This window comes from Tauraco erythrolophus, chromosome 7, assembly GCF_009769465.1.
Source record: "Tauraco erythrolophus isolate bTauEry1 chromosome 7, bTauEry1.pri, whole genome shotgun sequence".
In the NCBI taxonomy this organism is placed as follows: domain Eukaryota; kingdom Metazoa; phylum Chordata; class Aves; order Musophagiformes; family Musophagidae; genus Tauraco; species Tauraco erythrolophus.
Window position 1 is genome coordinate 3,814,410 of NC_141471.1, and position 24,819 is coordinate 3,839,228.

Here is a 24,819-nt window from a genome sequence, read left to right on the forward strand (position 1 = left end):
CTTCTATACAAAGACTAAAACTATGCTTTGAAACTGTATGTGGAGATACGAGATGGTTTGTGGAGTCGTCTTGCACACTGAGACACATTTTAGACAAGAAACAACACGTACCCCAGCCAATAATAGTGTACCAGTAGAAATATCTCCTCTCTGGGAAAAAGGTTTCTACCAATAAAGTGAAAAGGTACAATCCCTCAATGAAAAGCCAGAAGTAGTTGGACATGACACAGTAGTGAAAAAACACCATCACTGCTTTGCATTCCACCTGCAGAGAATGAAGAAAAACAAAGTTATTTTCATGTTGTTTCTGCCTAACAGGTAGAGAAAAAGTCTTTCAGCCTCTTCAAATCTCTTAGTGGAAAGGAACACAGCTGGGTCTGGTATTATACACTTTCAATAGTAAAGTTTTAAAAGCATGAGAAGAATGTGAGGTGCCACTTAGAGAGTGAAGCTTGAAAGGGCAGGTAGCCAATTTTACCAGTGGGAGATGGTCGACGAGTGTCTGCAGACAGCTTGAGAACGTCTTGTGCTAGTGGGAGTTCGCATCCTCAATGGACGTTAATTGCTCGATTTAAGCCCCCTTCCAAGAATTAAGTGCAGAGAAGAAAAGAATTCAGTTGTGTATTGAGAAATCTAAGGAAGGATGTGAAATGGCAGGACGATTATGGAAAGCCCTGAGAGTGGGATCAGAAAGGATGCACCCTCCTGTGTGCAGTTGAGAACTGTACTTCCTTGCCACTTGCAAGTGTCGTCACTCAGGGACAGAAAATGAAAGCAAGCATAAGTGTCAAGAAAGCAAAGTGATTTACTGTAAAAAGGATAGAAGCTTTCACTCATTTACTGGGGGGAAAGCAGCAGACAAAAGAAAAAATTAAAATGAAAGAAGGAACTAGGGTTATTTAGGAAATGGAGAGAAGGAAGCTGAGGGGAGACTTTATTGCTCTCTACAACTACCTGAAAGGAGGTTGCAGCGAGGTGGCTGTTGGCCTCTTCTCCTGTGTAGTAAGCAATAGGACAAGAGGAAACAGCCTCAGTTTGTGCCAGGGGAGGTTTAGATTGGATATTAGGAAAAAATGTCTTCACCAAAAGGGTTGTCAAGCATTGGAAGAAGCTGCCCAGGGAAGTGGTTGAATAACCATCCTTGAAGGTATTTAAAAGACGTAGATGCAGTGCTTAGGGACATGGTTTAGTGGTGGAATTGGCAGCGCGGAGCTAACAGTTGGACTTAATAATCTTAAAGGTCTTTTCCAACCCAAATGATTCTATCATTCTATGGTACTATGATTCTATGATTCTACAATGAAAACCTCTATGTAGAAACCAAGCTCTACCCTGACTCTGAGAGAGTAGGACGCACTTGTCTTGCCAGTGTCGCATCTCAGTGAGACATCCCTAGTCCTACAAAAGTAATACTTTTCAACCAATCAGAGCAGAATCAGTGTATAAACTGGAAGGTCCTGCCTGGGGCAGTGGGAGGCTGACAAAAATCTACAACTAATACATTTAAAAAATCAGATCTTGAGTTTCTTCATGGAAGATCCACCAGGGCCAAAGATCTGGTCATTAGATGACTGATTTTCATGTGCTTTATGCTTCAAGTCTTTCAAAACAAAGAGGAAGATGTCACTATTAGAAGTGTGAACAAACTACAGCTCTAACATGGCTTCAGTTTAATCATGGGGAAGAATTAAAAGCAAAAACTAGTTTAAATGACAAAGAAAATGCTGACTAAGAAACTACACAGCTGCACTTTCCTTGAGGAAGTGACTCACAGTGAATTTAGCTCATAATTGGATGGATAAAGGAGATCTCAGTCTGGGAACTCACTGTAATTCCATCATAATTACACCCAGTGAATTGCTTTATCAAATCAAATACTAGCCTTAAACGTGAAAGGAAGTGGGATTTACATGTAATATATAGCTAAGCACATCTGTGAAAGAGACTGCTTTCCGTGAAACCACACACTTCAGGGAAAACGTGGCTAATACCAACAATTTTTTGAAAGTGTGACCATCAGGCATATTTTCTACATCTGAATGGTCACCCTGTCTACACATGACTGACATCCAGAATGAGTAAGACTCTGGAGAAAAAAAAAAGACCTTCAGATGAGGGAAATTGCTTGTGACTGCTCTCATCCCACCTATCACTATGTAGATCTGTGAAAGGAAGAAGCAATCAGAGTCGGACATCAAAACTTCTAGGTTTGTCCTAAAGGACAGACCTCTGGACACTAATGACATCGTGAGACAATACCATCCACAGTTTTACTGTGAACGTGGAGGGAAGTTTACCACTAATTACTTTCTCTCCCAATAGCTTCTCAGCCTATGGCACGCAACAGATTGCTGCCTGCCTCACTATTTTTTGTTATCTTGTGCTGAAAAAAATAAAGGAAAAGATTTTGTCTTTGGTTTTACTTACCGTTGAGATAAAACAGTGGTTGCCATCCTGTTCAGCATAAAGAACCCCATCTTTAATGAATACAGATATTGCACGCAGGATGAATGAAACAAAGAGGTTCATGTGGATAAAATTTCTAGTGCAATGAAGCTTCCTAGAGAGGAAAAAGAAAGGGAGAAGAAATGAAGAAAAAAAAAAAAAAAGAGGCTTTACTTTTGTGGAAATAGCACACTAAGCCTATCTGCACGCATGGCCAGAACTCCTAGTGCCCTGGTGATAAGAAGAGTAACATCTGAAAGTCAAGCGCGTGGATAATGCTGACTTAAACCTGACCAAGAGGAGGATTTGGGGATTTTCCTGTAAAAGCTTGCAGGATAGCATAAAATACACCCAGTCCAACGCAGCTACTGCAGTTGCAGAAAACAGACCTACAGCTTCTGCAGTTGCATCTACAGTTTACCAAAATGTGACTGCTGAAGCGTGTCCAAGCTGAGGGAACAACTTTATTCAAGTGTTGTCTCCCTGTTATTCTACATCTGGAGAGATAAAAGCTAAACACCATTTTGGGCTGGTGAGCTGCAGCCTCTTTCCTCCAGTGACTTAACAGCTCGCTGCTGGTGTCCTGACTCACCTGAACCGACACAGGATAACCATGGCGGTGGTGAGGGAAACCAGAGAAGTGCTGTATCCCACCGTGTACAGAGCCTTCACAGACAGGTAGTAGTAATCCTTGGGAGACAAAGAACACCTGGTTAAACGGTTCGTTTATGGTCACATCCTCTTTATCCTGTCATCATGCAGGGGGAACAACAGGCAGAATTTGTTTCTTGAACAGCCTGGTTGTTTTCTCCTCTTGGTTCCCCGGAGATCTCACTGCATGTTAGAGCATTGCTCTATGTCTGGCATGCCCTTGGGTCTGCACACTGCGAGGTTTATTTGTCAGCGAGCTAGCAAAGGCTGGCTGTGATTTTTTGACCACTGGGCATGTATCCGTAGGGAAAAAAAAGTAGTTGGCTAAGGGATTCTTCAGTCAATAGGGGAGGAACTAGGGGCTAACCCACGCTTCTAGAAGGTACAAGCTGTATTTACGGTAAACACTCGTATTCTGGAAATACTCAGCACAGGGCTAGGAAGGATTTAACTCTTGCTTCACACATTTTTATGCCCATGAGTATCTGATTGTTTCATTCTAATCACCATCAAACCAGAACGTGACCAGAGGCTGGACAAAAAGCAGCCTACTGCTCCCCCCCTTAATTTGTTTTAAATGATAACATTAATTCCCACCTGGTTATCGGACTCTGTTTCATTTTCGTCAAAGCCGCAGGCATCATAATAATGAGGAAAAGGTTCAGACCAGCCATCTTCAGTGCAATTTCTGCTGATGTCCCCTGTGTCAATCACAGTTGGGAAGGTGACATTGCTGAAGGACACCCCAGGATGTACCCTCCCTCCCCTTGGTACACGACCAAAGAAAACCTCACAGTACCACTGGAGGTGTATTTATCTGGCTGTCCATAGGAGACTTTAATGGCATCTTGAAACTTTAATGACATCTTTAATGACCCAGTTCTACAATAGGCAACTATGGATGTCTACTACTACAACTAGTCACCAGAGGGCAAAACAGTTTTAACCAGTATAGCCAGTGCCTCCAGGCCACCAAAGATCTCATCCTCAAGTGAGTGTCTAAACCAGGGATCAGCTAAATGTCCATTTCTCTCAACTGGCTCTGAAAGGCATCTAGGGAATACGGCTTCAATGGAGACATCTACACTTCAGATGGCTAAGGTTAAGTCCAGCGCTTAAATTTATGTAGGAATTTTGTGCTGCTGTTTACGATGATCTATATCTGAGGCATCTGCATGGGACTGGCAAGAAAACGCAAGGCTAACATGATTTTTTGGAACAGCTGCTGGAAGCCAGGCGGAATACTGTAGGATATGTAAAATAGCCATTATATGGCTACGTTGAGACGGTTGGATTGTTCTCCTACAGTCAGATAACATGCACCCCACTTATTTATCTTCAAGCTTTCTTCAAGCTTAGGCTCTGTTCTGAGAGTGACTTTGTGAGAAGGGTCTGTATGAAAACAAAGGAAAGATGGAGTGGGGATCTCTTCCCAGCCTCTATCTTCACATCAATATGTTCATTTACATCTCCAGATGCCCGGTGTGGCTTCAGTTGAAAATTTCAAACCTATTTCAGAACTCACATTCCTTTGCCTATTTTTTTTTCTCCAATCCCAGTTTATAATCTGATTTTAAAGCAAGTCTTTGCAAGGAGTCTCAAAACTGGCTCAGCGAAAACCTCGTTGTCTTTTTCACTCTTTTTACCCTAATGGTTTGACTAGTCTCATGTAAGGACTAGCTTCTAAATGACTTCTGAATGACACTGGCACAGTCAAAAGGTTTAAAATTGTGTTGGGAAACACGAGCTGGGCGTAGAAAAGGAAAGTGTCTCTTGACACTCACTTTGTTACTAAGGCTACCTAAGGTGGGATGACCCCCCTGGTGCTCTTCTCAGACACCACTACTCTTGCCAGAGCTCAGTGACCTGGTTGAAAAATTAGAGCTAAGCCGCTGGCTGCATTTACTGCTGTCCAGCACAATAGAACAGTTTCCATTTATCAAACTATTACAGTTTTTGGAGATTGAGCTGTACCTTGACCAAAATTGATGGGAAATTTCCAAGTTTTGGTTTGTTTTGATTTTTTTTATTAAGCTTGTGTTGCTTTGCATTCTTAGAGCAGTTTAGTCAAGTAGCTCATAACGCTAGCAGTGACCTTGTTTTTAGAGAATCTGTTTGCTGTCCATGCAGCAGAATATATCTATTTAATCACAGCATTCATTTAAGGACATCGCATTACTTGGCAAAATTGGGTAAATTACTCTTGCACATTCATCTGCAGTTTTCTGTGGAAAATAACCACTGAATCATGGTGTTGATTTTCCTTAACACCATTTAGTAATTAATGTTAAGCAGGTGCATATAATTTATAACAACGTACTTGTGAGATTACAAGGCTTGATAGTGGAGGAATAAATTTTCGTAATACTGCTAAAAGTAATGCACCAGAGAATGTGTCACTCTAATTAGAACTGATTAGAAAATAACATCTAAATAGCAGGAGAAAAAACTTGGAGCTTCCTTTTTAACAGTTTTAAAATAAAAAGAGAAATATTCCGTGGTTCTGCGTCTTACCTAGGGGAGATTGGGCTGTGCTTTCCAACAGGTCATAATCACCTATAAAAGTGGAAATTTGGTATGAAATTATTTTGATTTTGTTTCCTGTTAGGACTCAAACTGGTCTCTGTGGAAATCAGTGACTAGAATCCAATTGATTTTTATTTGTTAGGATCAAGCCCAAAGGCAATAAATACTTGATTCTGTCTTTTCAGGAAATAAACACAGTTTTACTTGTGAGTTTAAATCAAAGCTGAACCTATAAAATTAAAAAAATGCTACTGCATGCAATGAGCACTTTCCTAAAAACACATACAATCAAACTAGGACCAATTGTATTGTAAAAATGTAAAAGTCAGATATTATATATTTAGAAATGTAAATTTGTAGTCCATAGATATTTAAGTATGGTCAGTTTTCACAGAATTCGTAAAAAAATATATTTCCATGCATGAATGAGAAAAAACAATAAATAATTAGTTTTAAGTAAGACAGTTTAATTTTGTGGTTTTAGGTTAAATCACACTGATTTCTAGAAACTTAGGAGATTTTTACTTCCATTTTTTATCAGAGTGTTAAAATGAACTACATGTATTCATTATCATAATGGTTGATGCAAAAACAACTTTTTCAATAATCTGACACTATCATGTGCTCTACATACAAGAGAGAGCACACAAGCATACGAGTTTTGAGAACTGAGGTCCATAGGATATAGTGAACACAACGGGCTCTTACCTGCATGAGTTTGCCCCAAGTTATCTACTTCCCAACCTGAAATTAGAAGAATAAAAATAATTAGTTTTATCTTGATATTAGTTTGCTTCACATAAGAGGAAGGGATGTAGCAGAGCCTAGAGAAGAAATGCAATAAAATTTTGTTTAAATCTTTTTTTTTCTTTTCAAGATTGGTACTGTTTATTTATGGTTGGAAAATGGTTTTCAGAAGACAGTCCATTGCATTGTATTATTAAAACTATTTTTATCATGGAGTTTCATCAGACTCTAGGAAAGATATGAAAAAGAGATTGGAGAACTTTATGTGGGTTTTTTCCCTCTTTTTTTTTTTTTTAGAAGTAAGGAGAGTTCTGAAATAAGAAAGACCCACACATTTCCAAAATACTATGACGAAACCTGTGCTGATTTGTATAACAAAATTTCAAATATTATAATGGAAAATCCTAAAAGTTTGATTTTGCATTAAAAAAAAAAAATTATTTTTCTTTCTTTTGTCCTTCTAAAATAAAACATTGGAATTGTCTCAAACCAATCTCCCACCCACCGTACTAAACATTCCAGACTTTCCCAAATTCTCAGTGGATTTCGACTCAAGCTCGGTGTTGCGGAGAGAATGAAGAGGAGTTGCCTGAAGCCACCGAGTGGTGCTGCTGCATCGCGCACAGACACCGAGGAGTCCGACAAAGCTGTCTGGAAATAGCTCTGCCACTGGCCCACCCACCAGCAAAAAAAAAACGTTTCTGATGTTTCATTGACCACTACTGTAGGTTAAATATTTAGATCAGCTTAGTTCGGTATCCCCTGGAGTAACCACAGGGCTTCAGGTTGTTCTCGTTTAACAGATGGTCAAATCTTAACTAGGGACTGGAAAAGCTGTTCACCACTTCGTACGAGACGGTTTTTACGAAAAGTAAAATCCAAACAAAGATTGGTTTTGATCCTATGGGACAGGAGGAAGACAGCATCTAAAGAAACAAAAAGTAAAGAATCTTTTCGGCACAGTGCAAAATGCATTTTATATTTTATACTGTTTCAAATTCCTTATCATATAATAATTTTAATTTCATTGATTTCTTTCTCTTCTAAAGCAAATCAGATGTGCTTTTTATCTTCTAAGATATACAATAGAGGATTTAGTGTGAAGATGATAGCAGGAGTCTAGAAAACAAAGCTGAAGCATCAGGTGGTACTTTGTCTTTGAACGGATGTATTCAACTCCAAACCTACACATTCAACCCACCAGTGGCTCTGAAGGGTTAATCCTGAAAGCCATGATGAGAACACGTATGGCCTCCTGGCTTCTCCGCCCAACTGCAGCTGCTTTCAGGATTTCACATATGAGAATTCTTGGATGTTTTCAAATATTAGGTAAGTGTACCAATTCTGACGAGAAGTTACCGATGCTCTGAGCAAACATTTTCCAGAGAAGATCATTCAACCTGCTACATCAGGCTAAATTAGCAGATACTACAAACGCACCACGGCTGTGCTCCAGATTCTTGGCAGAATAACAGGGATGCCTCTGCAGCTTATTTTGGACAGACCTGTTTCCCTCCTGAGCCTCCCAAATCCCAGGTTTATTAGCAGTGATACAGCTCAGATATAGATGCCTCTGTTGCTAAAATCTGAATTCAGAATATCAACTTTAGAATATCCTGTGGGAATTTTTACTTGTGCTTTTATTAGGCAGAAGATCAAAGAGCAAGCCACTGTTCCTTGATCATTGCCTTTCATAGCGTCTTTTCATCGCTTGCTGCCACTCAGGTCAGTAGCTTGTAGTGGAACTGGTTCTTTACATGGGGTCACCTCACTCAATAACCTGCCCCACAGAAGCAGGGTAAGAAGAAGCCTCAAAAAACTTTCAGAAAAAAAATGAGGACTCATAAAAATGCAGTTTTAGTTTACCTGTTGTACAGTGTGGCTTAAATCTTGAAATGTGATATTACAAACTTTCCAGAATTCTTGTTGGAGGAAGACCAGGTCAATATTAAGTAGATTGAAGCCTGATATTTCTCTTATCCTGGCATATTGCATTAATTGATCAGAAAAAGATACTGTTTGAAATTTAAATGCTTTAAATTTAGCTACTTTATTCCTATAATTTAAAAAGGAAGAAATAAAAATTATGATTATTTCACACTAAATATGGTTGGTAGTTGACCACAGTGATGTTAAAATTTTAGACTTTAATTTTTTTATTTTCATAACACTATATTAATTTAGGTTTTGAAAATGAAGAGGCTTTTTCTATTAATATTTTTTTATATATACCCAAATTATTATCGCTTTTTATCTGTGTTCGGACACTATGAAGGGATTCACATTTCTAATAATGTTAATTTTCTGATTGCTGTAGGAGCAGACTTGCTTTTTATCACTGTATTTTTCTACATCTGAGTCCTTGCTAATGTACTGAAGAAAGTTTCAGTACAATCATTTACTCTACAGGCTTTTAGGCTTGATCCATCATTTACACTGAAGATTATGTCCTGAATTACAACTAAAAGTCAAAGTTCATCTAATGAGTGTTGGGATAACATAAGCACATATACAATTATATTTCTGTGGATGCATATATATATATCTATATAAACGCACAATGAGGGACCATACGGCCACCATCTGGCTTTAAATTCCTGCATGCTGCTGCTGCCCTTCTCTCTGACACCATATGTTTAGGCACCCTGCACCAGAATAGGGATGTTTATATGGCAGATAACTGTGCCAATGGTTATCTTTGCTCACATGTGTGAGAGCACGATGCTCATTTCTATTATTTCTATGCTTAACTTTTAGCATGTCTACACATAGAGGGACAAAGCCTGAGCTTGCATTTGAGCTGGGGTTGTAGGAAGTCCAGATGTTGGGCAGTCCCTGTCATTTTTCAGACTATTACCTTGAAACTGTGCTTCTGTGGTTTGTTTTTTTTTGTTGTTTTTGTTTTTTTTTTTTTCACCTGAGTGCCTTTCTGACTCTAGAGTGACCTCAGCAAATTTACCTCACTGTCAGTGATGTAATGGGCAAAATTGTAGGGCACCTCACTGCGTTGACTTTCACACAGTCCTATAATTGCTTTACTTTTAGGACATAAACAAAAAGAAACTAGTGCATTAGACTTCCCTAATGAAGAAGAGAGAGCCCATCAAGGTGATTATGCAACAGGCTCGATGAAATGCATCACTCTCCCAGAAATGAAGAATAAACAAAATAAGCTTTTTATCTGTGTTTTGAGTGGAAACCCATTTTTTCAGGATTTTAATTCAAGGATTATATTAATGGCTTACATTGGCACCTCACATGTAGTTAAATAATAACACAGCCTAAATTACAGAAAGATGGACCCAACAGCAGCTATTAAACAGTGTCTTAGAACACAGTTTTTCAGATCAATAATTGCTCATATTAGTCAATAAACTCCTGAGGAAGCTAATGTTACCTATGAGAAAGGACGGTTTATCCATATAGGTTGGATTAGATGATCTCTGAGGTCCCTTCCAGCCTATGCCATTCTATGATTCTATGATCCAGTATATTGATGGATAGTGTTATTCACTGTTTGACCAGACTGAATAGATGTCACTGTTTGGGAAGTAAAGCAAATCTTCCATTAGTGCTTTAACTGTCATTTTTGATTAGATATTATTTGCAGTACTACTTAGATACCCTAGAGAAGATATATTGGAACGCTGAATTATCGGTTCCAAGGAGCCAAGAGAGAAATCAAACACAGAAAATATTGCTTATTTCAAATTTCTGCATGAAAAGGTGAAACAAAAGAAAAAAAAGATAATCAAAGGACTTGCCAATGGCTTCCCATAGAGTTAGTGGCAGAGATCCAGATCTTGCCCATTTATCTGACTTTCTTCTTTGGTTTTCACTTTCTAAGTCCCAGAAAACACAACTACCTCCTCACTATCCTGCAATGGATGAGAAATTTGATGCAAGCAATTGTTGCTTCTGATTTAGAGCAAAGAGGGCTGGCAAAGCTAAAGCCAAGAAACAGCCTGTGTATGATGCGCCTCGGAGCTCAGCGCAGCCTTTTAGATGGTCTCCTTCATGCCAAATTTGTGCTGGCTGCTTTCATGTCAGCTGGCATGGCAACTGCTTTATCTCCCATAGATTTGTTTATCCGAGCACAACTTGCATTTAACCCTTTTGTTCCAGCATTTGTACCTTATTAGTGGCAGGGCAAGGAATGAACGGCTTCCAAAGCTATTCTGCCCACACTTTCCCTGTATTCCTGTTGTTCCTATCTCAGTATTATGGGTTGGAGGACTGGTCCACATGGGTAATCCTCCAAAAGGTTGGATTTTGACAGCATTGAGATCAATGTGCAAAGCTCACACTGGTTTTACCGCATGTTGATTCTATCCCTTCAGAAAGTGCAGAGACCGGGGCAGAGAGAAGTTATGGAAAACATTTCCTACAATTACTCCTCATGCCGTCCAGTTATGTGAATAATAAGCTGGTTAGGCAGGAAACCAATTTTTTCCTGTTTTCTACAGCACTGATTAGAAGCTTAACAATTAGTTTACAAATAAATCAGGGAGCTCTCACGCCCTACTCCACAGCATCCACCACGCTGTGTCTTTTCACTCCCTTCCCTATTGCTGCATGCTGCTCTTATGCTCCAGCAATCTGTTCAGCTGGCTGGCAAAGCCACAGTCAGGAACAGCAGTCTACTTAGCAGCTTTTCTGGGGCTTTCTGAGCTCCCTACACTGATACCACCCACACACTGTGACCACTGCATATACTGCCCTCTGCCCAGTCCTGTACCTGGGCACACACGATCCCACACGCACAGCCATCCTGGTTCTTTCATGACGGCTCTTTTTTTTGGCTGGAGAAAGTGGTCCAGAATCAGCTGCTATGTCTTTATCATCTCATTAACAGCATCTATAGAAAGTGTCAGCCAAGCAAGGTTACAGAGTATATGGCCTTACAGGTTCTCACATCTTTCCCTATGTTAAGTGTTTCCCTCTGCTATTTCCAGGGCATTTGGTCTCTCCTGCCCTAAACCCCATAGACAATACTTTAAACTACAGACTGAAAGTCCTTAGTCACTTGGTACTCACTGTATATCAATGTTCACCTTGGCAAAGGGATTTGTGAACACAGTGCTCACACAGACAGCACAAAATTAACCGGTATTGTTCATTGTCTTTAGAAAACCAAAAAACTGAGAGCAGGGGAAAAATAAGGGTAAGACTAGGAAGCCTGGTTCATATTTGTATGTTTGAATAAGAACAGGTGCCTAAGGACACATCTGAGGAAGTGATTCTGCAGGGGAAAATCCTCCCATCCAATTTACCCACCTGAAGATGACTTCATCTGGTTTTTAGGCCTCCTCCCATAAAGGGTGAAGAGACTGGCAGTTCCAAAGGGTGGTTTGTTTTAGACATTCTACCGTGGGATGAGATGAGGTGGCTTCTGCAACTTTTTTGCTACCCAGTGGTTTGAGCAAAATATTGTAGTAAAGGCAGTGATGGAAATGAGACACAAGTCCTTTCTTCCTGTATCCCATACTAATTTCAGGACACAGGGTTTCATGACATAGAGATAATCAGTGAATCATGCCGGGAGATCACAGGAGAGTACAGGTGAGGTCCCATATAGAGAACGTAAAGGCCATAGTACAAAGGGCTGGCTGAGGCAGGACCAATGTACAGATATGATAGATAACATGTAAGGGAAATTATTACTTTCTTATTTTCTTCCTCTTTCACATCAAAGGCTATGAAACTAGCAGTGGACTGAGGTCACCATAGCAACTGCTAGGCATCATCTAAACATTATTCGTATCCTTCCTACGAGGATGGCTGTCACAGAAACATCCAGCAGATCGTAACACCGACACAAATACTATCGAAGGATCTCCTAGCTCCAAAGAGGGCAGGGGTCATATTTCAGAGAAAAGCAAATGTTCTCCAAACAAGAAACACAGAAAATAAGAAACATTGTCCAATTAAGATTATAAGTTAAGAAATAAGTCCCAGAGAAGAAAGCCTATTAAATCACTCTTCTTCAAGGCAAGAATGAATGTGTGCCCACCACACCTAAAATCTTGCAATCAACTGGAACTCCTTTCTTTGGAATTTGAGTCAAGAAGAGAAACAAGAATAGAGCAAAGGCTACTAGTAAAGATTGAAGCATCTGCCTACGTTGCACTTACAGTGACACTTCAATGTATTACTTTTTGGTGTCCAAGTGTTTTCTAAACTACTCAGCAGCTCTCAGCATGTTCCACTCTTGCATGCTTCCCAGAGAATCATGATTTTTTTTAATTTCCAAGGTCAAACTAGCTTTCAGACCATATTGACAAAGTTCTTGAGCTGTGTTACAGCTTTCCCCTGGCCACTGCAGGATGTCATCTTGCAAAGGACCAAGGACTTGATCTTTAACTGAAATGCTCTTAGTCTATGTTTGAGTATCAGAAGCACAGTCTTATGTCCCCATAACTTGGTGGGAAACTTGTCCTGTAAAAAGCATTTATGAGTCCTTAACTACTTGATTGAAAATGTAAGTACAGTTACTCTGATGGTCATATTTTCCTCCCATTTCCCTCTGCATTGCAGATAGACTTTGTGATGCTGTGACCGAGAAGGCATGCTTAATTATAGCCTGTCCTCCTCGCTTTGGAAAAGCTGAAGTAATCTCATGGCTTTACTGCCTGTGGAAAGCCGAGGGATGAAAAGCAGCAGGAAAGGACTTATTATCTATTAAGCGCTATTACCTTGGGTTTTGGCAAGACTTATTATTTTTAACATCAACACTTGGAAAGTCTCTTGTGCCTGCTCTTTATGTCACAATTCTTTCTAGGACTTGCAGAACACTAAGCAACAATAACACACACACAATCTGCAGTCAGCTTTGAAAGCTGTCCAAAACCTTTAGCTGGTAAATATATTAAAAAAAAAAAAACAACAGGTACCTTTGCATTGAACTTGCTTCTGAATGCTGCATATGATCTTATATAAAGTGAAGGATGAAACTAAGGTGTGCACAGAGTCCTGGTTGCTTCAAAGACTAATTAAGCTCTGACGGCTCATGTTATGGGATGGGTCATGTGTGTTTTTCAGAGACTGCACCTTGGTTCCAGTGTTTTTCTTCTCAGTTTTCATGCAGGATGTTGACATACCCACCAGGGGTGAGATATACTCGAATAGAAATCTAGCCCTTTGCATCGATCTTTTGTCTTGCCTATTTGATGGGCAAATGCAATTTCAGTCTGCTGCAATGCTGACCTTAATTTCAGCTAGTGGAAAAGAAAACCTGCATCTTCTACTCCACTAGAAAATAAGTGCACAATCTTCCAGATACTTTTTGGTGTTTAGAAGGCTCTTGATCTTTAACAGTCACCTTTTCTTTCTGTCTACATGTGTTGGGTTTATGTGGTGGGGTTTTGGTGGCAGGAGAGGAGCTGCAGAAATAACCCCTGTAAGAAGCTGCGAGAAGCTTCCCCAGCTCCCAAATTGGTTGGACTGGTCTCTGGCCAGGTTGGACACCCCCTGCCTGCTGGCCAGGGCTGAGCCAACCAGTGCTTCTGCGAATCCGCTGTTTAAGAAGGGGCACCCGCTGGGAGGAGTTCGTCCTGCCAGGACTGCTGGGCTGCGACAGGCTGGTTGGGATCAGCACCATTGCAGCAGAGAGAGGACTGAGACCTGAGAGAAACTGCTATTTCAGGTCAGTGAAGATGGAGCTGGAGGAGATGTGCCGGAGCCAAGATTCCCCTGCAGCCCGTGGAGATCAATGGTGGAGCAGAGATCCACTCACAGCCTGTGGAGAACCCCACGCTGGAGCAGAAATGCCTATGCCTGAGGGAAGTAGTAGAGGATTGTCTCCATGGGAAGGATCTCCCATGCTGCTGGAGATTGATGATGGTGCAGAGATGCGTCTGCCATCCTTGAGAAGGGACCCCATGTCAGAGTGGGTGGCTGCGCTCTAAGAATCTGTGACTCTGGGAAAAGCTCACCATGGAGTACTCCGATGGGTAAAAATTACATCCTGCGGGAAGGGCTCATGTTGGAAAAGTTTAAGGACTATTTTCTCATGAGGATGGATCCCACATTGGAGTAGGGGAAGAGCACGAGGAGTCCTGCCCTTTTAAGGAAGGAGCAGCAAAAACAACATGTGATGAACTGACCAGACACCCCATCATTCCTCATACCCTGCCACTGGAGGGGAGCAGGTATAGCCGGGAAGAAAGGAGGGGTGAAGGAAGGTGTTTTTAAGATCTGTCCTTGTTTCTCCTTGTCCTCTCTGAATGAACTATTTAACAAATTAAATTGATTTGCCCCCAGGCAGAGTCTGTTTTGCCCGGGGCCATGGTTGGTGGGTGATTCTTTCTCTTTCCTCTTCTTTTTAGCCTGGAGAAGAGGAGGCTGAGGGGAGACCTGATTACAGCCTACAAATACTTGAGAAAAGATGGGGGGGAGGTGGGGGAAGGGCTCTTTAAATTAGTGATGGGTGATAGAACAAGAGGAAATGGGTATAAGCTTAGTCAGCGGAGATTCAGGTTGGATGTTAGGAAGTATTTCTTCTCTGAAAGGGTTGTCAGCCACTGGAATAGGCTGCCCAGGGACGTGGTTGAGTCCCCATCCCTGGATGTGTTTAAGAATAGGGTGGATGATCTACTTAGCGATACGGTTTAATGGGGATTAGGGATGGTTGGACTCGATGATCTCTAAGGTCTTTTCCAACCTAGAAATCTATGAATCTATGATCCCTCCCTGTTCTTATCTCAACTCTGAAGTCTTTTGTTACATTTTTTTTCCTCTCCACCTCACCGAGGGGGAGAAGTGAGCGAGCACCTGCGAGGCAGCTTAGCTACTGGCTGGGCTAAACCACGACACTATATCAAAACCTACCAACAAATAACCCAAGCTAATAGAAACTGTAACTTGTAAATGTTTTCAACTGCTTTCATCTTGGGAAGACAATGATTTTAATTGTCTTTTCACTCAGTTTGGGAGTTATGTACCATTTTCACAATGTGATGTAGTCAGTACTTGAAGACTTCACCAGGACTGTTTCCCCAAAAATAACTCAGAAGGACTTTCCACACATAAATATCACTTCCCCTCTCATTAACTCTTCTCTTGTCATCTTATTCCATTTGATTAAGGATAACATTAAACTCAGAGAGGAGAAAAAAAACCACAGATGACTTCCCAAATGTAATTAACCCCGCATTCATAAATCCCATTATCCAACCACGACATCTCCAGTGCAGAATATCTGGGGCTTGGTGTTCTTGAGTGTCTCCCAGTGTTTTTAATGGGATCAGTAATTGACTGTTTTCAATTTCTTGTTCTCAGGAATAGTAAAGTTTCTTGGCTGAGCACTGAAGTCATATAACTTCCAGAGCAGCAGCAAGCCAAACTCTTTGGTTCAAAAATGTGAGCCTGGGATATAATTTCCTCTTAAACTCTAAGATCTCTGGATGCATTCTTTATTCTATTGGATTTTAATTAGGATCTCTTAATCCTGGTATCAATACAGGATACTTTTTATGTCATTGGTAAAAATTATGTACATTTTCTCTGTCTTACATAGTAAACCATGCTTTGTAGTTATGCTTTTTTGGGTGTAGCAGGTAGTGTCCTAGGCTGAGCACTAGATAAACATTCTGATTTGCTGGAAGATTCAGTAAGAGCTAATCATATTTGTTATTTGGATTTGTGAACGAAAGCATTTTCTTGATGTGGAGCATATGACAATGCTCAGATACTGCCTATTATCATTTGTGTTAGTTTTTACTGTAAATCAAGTATCTAAAAATATGCTCATTTCTGATCTGGCTATTGGGTTTCTTTCAATGGTCCATTTGAGTAATGTGGCTTTATAGGTTTCAGAATATCTCAGCTGTGCAGGGCAAAAAAAAAGAAAAGCAGAGACTTGGCTTCTGTGGATTTCCACTGCTAGGCAGTATCACCTCTGCCGGGGGAAAGAAAAAAATGAAAAAGAATGAAATAGAGAAAATTTTCTGGCTGAGAGTGCAGATCACTATGCTGGGGTCATCTCTAGGGCTTGCTATGTCATACTGAAATGCAACATCACAACTTGACACACTTCTGTTTTTTTCTTCCTTTGTGTCGTGGTTTAGGCTGATCCAGCAACTAAACTCCACACAGCCACTCTCTCACTCCTTCCCCAGTGAAGTAGAGAGGAGAAAAATAAAATAAAAGGACTGAGGGTCAAGACAAGAGCAGAGAAGGAGCACCCACCAACCATGGTCCTGGGCAAAGCAGACTCTGCTTGGGAATAAAGCAAAAGAATTTATTAACAGTTACTTGAAAGGATAAAGAGAAACAAAACCAGTTACTTGAGAGGATAAAAAGAAAACCAGCCCTTAAAACCAACACCTTCACCCCCTTTCATTTTCTTCCTGGCTCTACGAGGGGGCAGGGACTGGGGGAGTGCAGGTCAGTTCATCTCATGTTGTTACTGCCGCTCCTTTTCTTAAAGGAGGAGGAGTCCTTACACCCTTTTTCCCTTGATCCAGTGGATCCCCTACTCACAAGGAAAATCCACAAACTTCTCCAGCGTGAGTCCTACCCGCAGGATGCAATCCTTCCCCATCACTTTACTCCAGTGTGGGCTTTACCACAGTCTCGGATTCTTAGAGAGCTGTTGCCACTCACTCCGGCGTGGGTCGTCCCATGGACTTTAGATGCGTCTCTACCTTGTTGTGCATCCCAAGCTCCACGACTGTCCTCAGACCCAGGCATCTCTTCTCCAACGTGGCTTCTCCACGGGCTGCGAGTGGGTCTCTACTCCACCAAGTCCATCCTGGCTCCAGGGGGCCGCTGCCGTCTCGCCACCAGTTGCAGGGGAAACTCAGCTCCGGCACCTCGTCCTGTTCCATCTTCACTGACCCGGTGTCTGTGCGGCTGTTTCTCTCAGATCTCAGCCCTCCCTGGGTGAACTCGGCCCAGTGGGCACCCCGGGAGCGGGGCACTCCCCGAGTTCCCCAGGCAGCTGGCGCCGGCCCAGCGCGGGCAGCCCCCAGCCGGGAGCCGCAAAGCACCTTTTCCGGTTCTTTTGTCCCAACTTAAATAGGGCAATTCGCAGAGGTGCTGATTGGCTCAACCCCGAGGGGGATGGGAGTCCGAGCTGGTGGCCAGAACTGGGTCTGACCTGGTCCCAAAACCAGGGAAGTCACAGGGAGACAATCGCCTCTCCTGCCACCAGAACCCCTTTACATCAAACCATCACACTTTGTAACGATGCCTTAGAATGCTTTAAACATACTCCATTCTAGAGTGTTTGTCTCTGGAGTTGGTACTGGGAAGGCACTGGGGAAACCACAGTATAAAACAGCAACATCATGGAAGTTATAGCTCCCAGTGGAAAAAAAGAAGAGAATTGGTTGATATCAATCAAAGAAATGAATGTTGAAGATGAAAAGAAATTTATATTTAGGAACCCTCTAGAAGGAAAGCCACTGTAAATCTTTAACCTACTGGATTAGAAAAGACTCAGGGGCTTTCTTTTTTTTTTTTCATGTGGACAGATTTTGAGAACAATCTTTTTGTTTGGAGTCTGCATTTGCAAGAAAATGAAAAATTCAGATGATTTTGGAGGAGTAGAGAGGTGAAATGAAATTTTACAAAGAAAGGTTACCAACCACACAGCATGGGATTTAACATTAGGTTTTCTCTGTGATGTTGACAGCAGTTCAAATATAACTCCTCTGTTCAATTGCAGCGAAGGTTACAGCAGAGTATATTTTCAAATTAAAAACAATAATAGCAGTAGCTGGTATTTTTTCCTAAATCCATAGACAATTTTTCAACAAAGCATCTCTCCAGCTGACAGTTTAGTTGGTTAATTTTTATCTTGTAGTCTCTTCTTCCCCCCCCCCCCCCCCCGTTTTACTGCATATGGAAGTCAGATATCCAAGTCAAGACAGTCAAATTCCTTTCTGAAATTCATAAAAAAACCAGTATCAATGTGATCAGTTCAGACTTGCACATGCAACTTTTAGATATCCAAAGCCAAGTGAGATAACTCCTACCCCCTCTTCAAGATTAACATATCATGTGGTTTGCATGTTGTTGTACAAACAGCTGTACCTAAAGGTGCTTCGGCACTTCATAGGACAAACTTTTTAAAAGAATGATTTAAAGTTATTGCTACTGTTTGTAAAAATGATTTATGGCCATATGAAAATTTTGTTGTATTAAGACTGAACATGTCATTAATAAATATCAGTGTCAGTGCCTAGCCTGGTTACATATTCTAGACACATAGCAGCTGCCAGGAGATGCTTTAACAATCTATAAAATGTCATTAGCTGTGTCTTAGAAACATTTTAGTTGTCTAATAACCCTTTATTTAAGGAACCATCATAAAATGTGACTTTTTTCATTAAGCCCTCATTGAAACAAATATACTTGGCTAATTAAAATTAGCAGCAATAATAGTGAAAACTCATATTGATTCACTCAGGAGAGTGATTACGGATGTAGATATTTGCACCTTGGGGTCACTAGTGCAAATCCAACCAGAACCATAGAGATTTCAAATTACTCCAGATTAAATGTTTATTTGTTTATCTAATGAATTATGAATATAGGTTTTGCTCCTACTGAGATGTCCAAAACTCCCTCATACCCAGCACTAAAGAGGTAACAGCTGTCACCTGTGTTAGTGATCCTGTAAGGAGATAAAGGAAGCAGGACATATGTTTACACTAGACTGACTACTCCTCCCTTAGGGTCACGCTATCACCCTGCTACAGGTCAAATGTGAAGTATAGTATGCAAACAGGTCTGGAACTCCTAGGCAAATAATCTGAAAATATTATTTCAGGTCTTTAGTTAGCTCTAGTTGTAGCAGAGCTTTTCATTTTATACGTATATTTATTTTTTTAAAACTTACACTACTTTTTATTTAAAAAGATAAAATAGTTTTTCCCATTAGTGCCGGACTAGATCACATTGAGCTAATCTTGTCTTTGAGGAGGGAGATGAGTTAGAAGTTTTCTCAAGAGCCCTCCTACCCTTAATTACTTCAGAAATTACAGCATCATGGAAAAGAAATTTCACCAGCAAAAGTGAAAAGGCACCTTATTCCTGTAGGGCATAAACAGAAGCGTCAGAGACATCTCTTGAAATAAAGAATAGTTAAAAGGTCCATGGCAGAGGTGTGTGGACAGGTTGGCAGTGAAGAAGATTTTGTGCTGCAGATGTATATGGCACCACTCTATAACATCAAATTAGCGATATCTCAGAATTGTGTCCAAACCAGGCAGGGAAAGAGAGAAAAATGTTATGGTCCCATGCATTAGCACCCTGTAGCTTAAGGATATGTAGGTTATAAGCCACTGAAATGGAGGGGTCCTAATGGAAATTCGGACAGGTGCTGTTTGAGCAGCAGGCTTCCTGCAGTTATATCAGAAGATAACAACATATCAGCCATCTGCTGATGCACAATAAATAACATAAAAGTATTTTGCCTGCAGGCTGCAAGCATTACTGATAACTGGATAGCAAAAACTTCTGGTTGAACCTATATCTTGAGCAAAGGATGACCACAACTGGTTTGATGATCAGACTGAATGACATGTAGTTAACAAAAATTGATTACAGAGTCATGGAGAACTGGGGAAAAAAAAAAAACAAAACACCAAAAAAAACTGAAAGAGGGAAGAATTTTCCCTACCCGTTCTGGATACAAACCCTACTGGATGCTGATGTGTTGTTTTTTCTGTTATTACTAAACGTGGATGGGTCAGTAAGTGCCATTGTACCCAGTGAGTCAATACTGAACCAATATTACAGCAGTAAAGATTATGTTAATTATACTGGCTATAATTAAAGCACAGAGAATTACAGTAGTAATTATAATTTTATACCTGGTAATTTAAAGAGGGACTTATCTTTCCCCGTTCAAAAATTAGAAATCTCCAGGAATCTTTAATTCCCTCTGACTCTTTCCTGGACTCCCAACATGGGAGTTCCTCACATTGGTCATCTCATGCCTATGTTCTCCTTAGACATGAGCAGAGCCCAGTTCTGAATTTTAGTTATTTTTCAAAATAGGTTTGAATTGTGATGACCCAAACACAGTTTCAAGTCTCATTGGTTTCAGTGGAGACCCAAGGACAGAACATCCCATTTAGCAATTACAGTTGGTGATATTTTTGTGTTGTATAGCCTCTGAAGGCTTTTTTCTCATATTCCCTCCCCTGCACACATAAACACACATACACATACCTACACACAAACATCTCAATTTTCTACAGTATTTTTTTAAACTAAAGCCTAACTCCAGATCTCTGTAGAGTTTCTGATTTCCCTTGATGTGGAGTATCTAAGTGATGTTTTACACTCACTCTGGCTATGCAGATTTATCAGACAGAGGCAAAGAACAAAGAGAAAATCCTTTACCGTCTTCAGAGATGATAAATCTGAACAGTGCAGGACACTTGACAAAGACAATTTCACCCACACTTGCAGGTTTCCAGCATGTAATGTTATCCCACATTCCTGGGCAACCTATAGAAGAGAAGGAGAGATAAAATACATTAGTGGTGGAAATCCATTCCTTTCTTTACACTGTTATTGCTTTTTATAGTTGGTTCTTTATTCTACCCATAAAAATGAGCTTGTTTAGAATAATAAATAGTATCATTTTTTAATAAGCTTTCCTTGGAATAAAATAATTGTCATTCACAGGAATAGCAAAAAATATGTAGTTGCATGACACAATAATGACCAGACTCTACCCTAGCAGAAGATGACATTTCTTAGTCCCAATTCATTAAATGTTAATTTCTGTTGGCTCTCATCCTGGTCAAAAGTTGGGTACTGGCACATTTTGGAATTCGATCCAAGGACATGACTGGAAACTGAAAAAGAGATTCTGCTTCATTCTACAGCCAGTTTTGTGGATATGTGAGGGAAGCTCGCCTCCTTTATGTTCGTTTTCCTACAAAAATTATTGGAAGTAGAAATGTCCTCCATCAGTAAAGAACCGTAGTAATATCTTTGAATATCTTTATTGCAGGTTTTGCTCTACAGAGTATAAACTCACAATATCAAAAGGACGAATTTGACTTCTAATGCTTTCTTGCATGAGCTAAAGACAGACCTTTAACAATTGTTCAGGGATTGGGCTTCAGGTAACAATATTTGAACGAAAGATCTGAGAGGTAAAGAACCAGTCTTCTGTTACATGCATGCAGAAAGAGGAGGTGATGGGATTGTGGATGGGAGTTGTGTTCTGTTAGGATATAGGAGAAATTCAGACCCCAGTGCTATTGTAAATACCACAAAGAAGCCCAGATCTCGCTTCTTTCTGATCACTGTGTCAGAGATGTGACAAACTATGACTGGCTTTCAAGAAGCATAAGCCCTCCTGTAGTGCTGCAAACCACTGTCTTACCAGCTCAGAAACCTAAAAGACTTATCCAGTGTGCAGAAAAACTCAGAGCAATCTCTCAAATTTCCTACTAATATTTAAATAAATGACTTAGTGAAGGAATCTCAAATGGAAATCATCTTCTACCTCAGCAGGAAAAGAATGAAAAACTAAATATAAATATCTCCACTACTCATTTGCATTTGATGCTGAGATAGAGTATATAATCTTATCAACTGTTAAAAGCCACAAGCTCCACGATTTTCTAAGTGGTTTTCTGTTGATATACTCTCTCCTTGACAATGTGCCAGGAAAAATAAGATCTTCGGTAAAAGTAGATAATATTTCAAAGTGTCATACTTTCAGCCTGGCACAAGTACAATGTAATGAGGTTTGGGTGATCAATTTGTAAACACAGTCTGGGCTTTATCAGCTTTGGTGATAGGAGCAGATTTCCATCAGTGGATAATGTATGCTCACAGCCCTGGCCTTGGTGTATTTTTTCCATCAGCTTCAGTGGCAGGGAATCAAGCCCTATGTTTTCTCACAAAATATAAGCCAGATACTACCATGTGTGGTGGACAGGGCAGTTCTGAGTGCTATAGTGTTTGAAGAACTAGGTCAGGGTCAAACAACACTCTTAAGATGTTATAATGATGGCATATGATAAGCAGTTGATAATCATTCTTTTAAAATAAAGGATGTAGCATTAGATGACATAACGTAAATTAATAACCAAATAAAATCCTGAACCTATAAGCTAAAAATCCCCCAGCTTTGCCAGACCCATCAGAATACAATATTACTGCAAAAATGCTTATTAATTCATCACAGAAAAATGGAATCCTTTACATTTCCCTCTCCTCTCTCTTTCTTCCATTCCTACCCCAGGTTGCTTCTTTTGCCAGATGGGGATCTCATTGCATGAATATTGTGATTCTCAAAAAGGCTCAGAGACTTGGGTTTGAAAAGTTTTATGATACAATCAATGTACTGAAGATGGAAATCAAGATCACACTGAGCGCTATTAAATTTTATTGCCTTTGATAGCTAGTGTCGGTCCACGCAGTAGGAACTGTATTTACCACGTAAATCTGAAGACATGTAGCAATAGGTTTATAGTTCACTGATGTATGGCACTCTGTACGAAAGTAAAGGATATGTAAATATCCATGGTAATGAGACATTTGCTTACAAGAGGTGTTAGAGACAATCAAAGCGGCTAATGAGATCTTCTGAGAACCACCTGCTAGCCTTGCTCGCTTAAACTAAATGAGTTTGACAAGAACAGGGAAAGCTTTCCTATTTCTTCCTATTACTTCACCATCAGTTGTCTTCCAAACACTAGGACAGCAACAGATACTGCAAACCAACCTAGAGAAATGCCAGGCAATCCTCATACTGCAGAAAATGAAGTGTAGACACGGAATAAATATTTCATAGCACTGTGTTTCAAATTCAATTATACCTGGTGGCTAGTTTTGTGGTAATACCATGCAAAGCTAAAAAATAGCCCCATTTAAAAAGGCATTTTAAGTTAATTATGCTAGAAAGCACTGATGTGCTGACGTTGAAAGACAGGGATAGAGAAGCAGAGTCAAGTAATTTGCCTGAGTTACTAAAATAAGCGAGTGATGGAGATTGGAGAAAATTCATAATCAATGAGAACGTTGCCTGATGCTGCCTGGAAAAGCAGATTTGAAACAAGCAGTTTATAAGAGCAAAGAAAAGAATGAAAAAAAAATTAAATGTAATAAAGGCCAGCGTGCACGATCCCCTTACATTTGTAAACCATGATACAGCCAACAGCTCCTGCTGGGTGAAACCTGCCCACGGAAATCAATGTGACTTGAGCGTGAAACTGCACAGCAGGGTTCTCCTCAACCACTGACGGTATGTCTCCACTGCCATGTGATGCAGGGATGCCCAAGCTAGCTTTGAAAGAGATAGCTCAGACGTCACAAGCAGCAAGGTGCAGCTTCAAGTAGGCAAATTTTCCTCGTTCTTAGCACGTTAGAAATCAGTAATAACAACAGAGAGTTTTAAGGGATGAGATTTCGTGTGAGCCAGAGTAAAAAGTGGTGGTCTTGCTGATGGATGGTCTTGAAAACAGGGCACCTTGCAGAAAGCACAAACTCTGCCTTCCTGTCCCACGTCTGCACTTCAACCTGCAGACTGAAATCCATGTTTGGTAAACTTTGTGGGATTCGTCTTGGTTTGGTGTAAAGCCTGGCATCTGATCTTGGGTAACTACTTATGCCCTGTTCATAGCATGGGTGGAGTAGTGCTTCATCTTATTCAGCTAGTCACCTCCTCCACAGTGGGATGGATGATCCTTTGGGACCTGCTATCCCTTGTCACTGACTTTTGAGGAAACCCAGAGTAGTCATTCAACTATTGGAATTATTTTATTTTTTTTTCCAGGATTGGTTTAACTTCAGATGGCTAAGACTTACCTTCTTACTCTACTCAGCTAAGCAAAGTTTCCTCTGTAGTTCATTGAAAGAGACTTTCTAGGTAGGGATAATCGCATTTTTAAGGTGCTGCTGGTGGGGAATCATACTGTGAGTGTACTTCCATCTCTCCACTAACTACAATCAGTAGAACAAGGCTAAGAACTAGCTTAGCCTATACAGCTGCCTATTTAATGGCTGAAGCTTGTATTCCCCATAGGATCTATGTGGTCTTTTGGAGTAGACATGAACCAACTCTGCCATCTGGGCAAAGGGCTGACCAGTGGCTATGCAGCCACCCTTAGCCACTTTCCAAATCAGAGTGAAGGATTCCAGCTGAGGGTTGGCACATGTTCCTGCAGGCTTTGAACAGTGCCAGCATAGCTGTGCAGCTCCGGAGCAATTCAAAACACAGGGAAGCCACAGTGGCTGCTTATGAAAAGGCACATGATCAATCCCTATGTCTTTGCCTCAAGCTTCTTCTTGTAAAAGTGAGATAAAACTCATGTTTAGACTGCAAGCTTGCGATGACAGGATCCACCTTGTACGGTTCTTGTGAAATGAACTTCAAAAAACAGAGTACTGATTTCAACTGAATCCACAACGTGGATTTTATATGAATTTCATATGAAGCTCATGCATGACACCTAAGTTTAAATTTAACAT

General features: G+C 40.5%; 1 protein-coding gene across 1 annotated transcript in view; it reads right to left on the reverse strand.

The window, feature by feature from the left end:
- The window catches only part of ADCYAP1R1 (ADCYAP receptor type I), a 91,671-nt gene that overhangs the window by 36,006 nt on the left and 30,846 nt on the right, over window positions 1-24,819 (reverse strand). The window contains exons 3-9 of the mRNA XM_086614831.1: window positions 20,728-20,835; window positions 6,331-6,366; window positions 5,611-5,652; window positions 3,694-3,797; window positions 3,038-3,135; window positions 2,428-2,560; window positions 112-265 (exon numbers count right to left, since the gene is read on the reverse strand). Of these exons, the coding sequence (XP_086470957.1) occupies window positions 112-265; window positions 2,428-2,560; window positions 3,038-3,135; window positions 3,694-3,797; window positions 5,611-5,652; window positions 6,331-6,366; window positions 20,728-20,835 (675 nt within the window). The remainder of the gene's footprint in view (window positions 1-111; window positions 266-2,427; window positions 2,561-3,037; window positions 3,136-3,693; window positions 3,798-5,610; window positions 5,653-6,330; window positions 6,367-20,727; window positions 20,836-24,819) is intronic.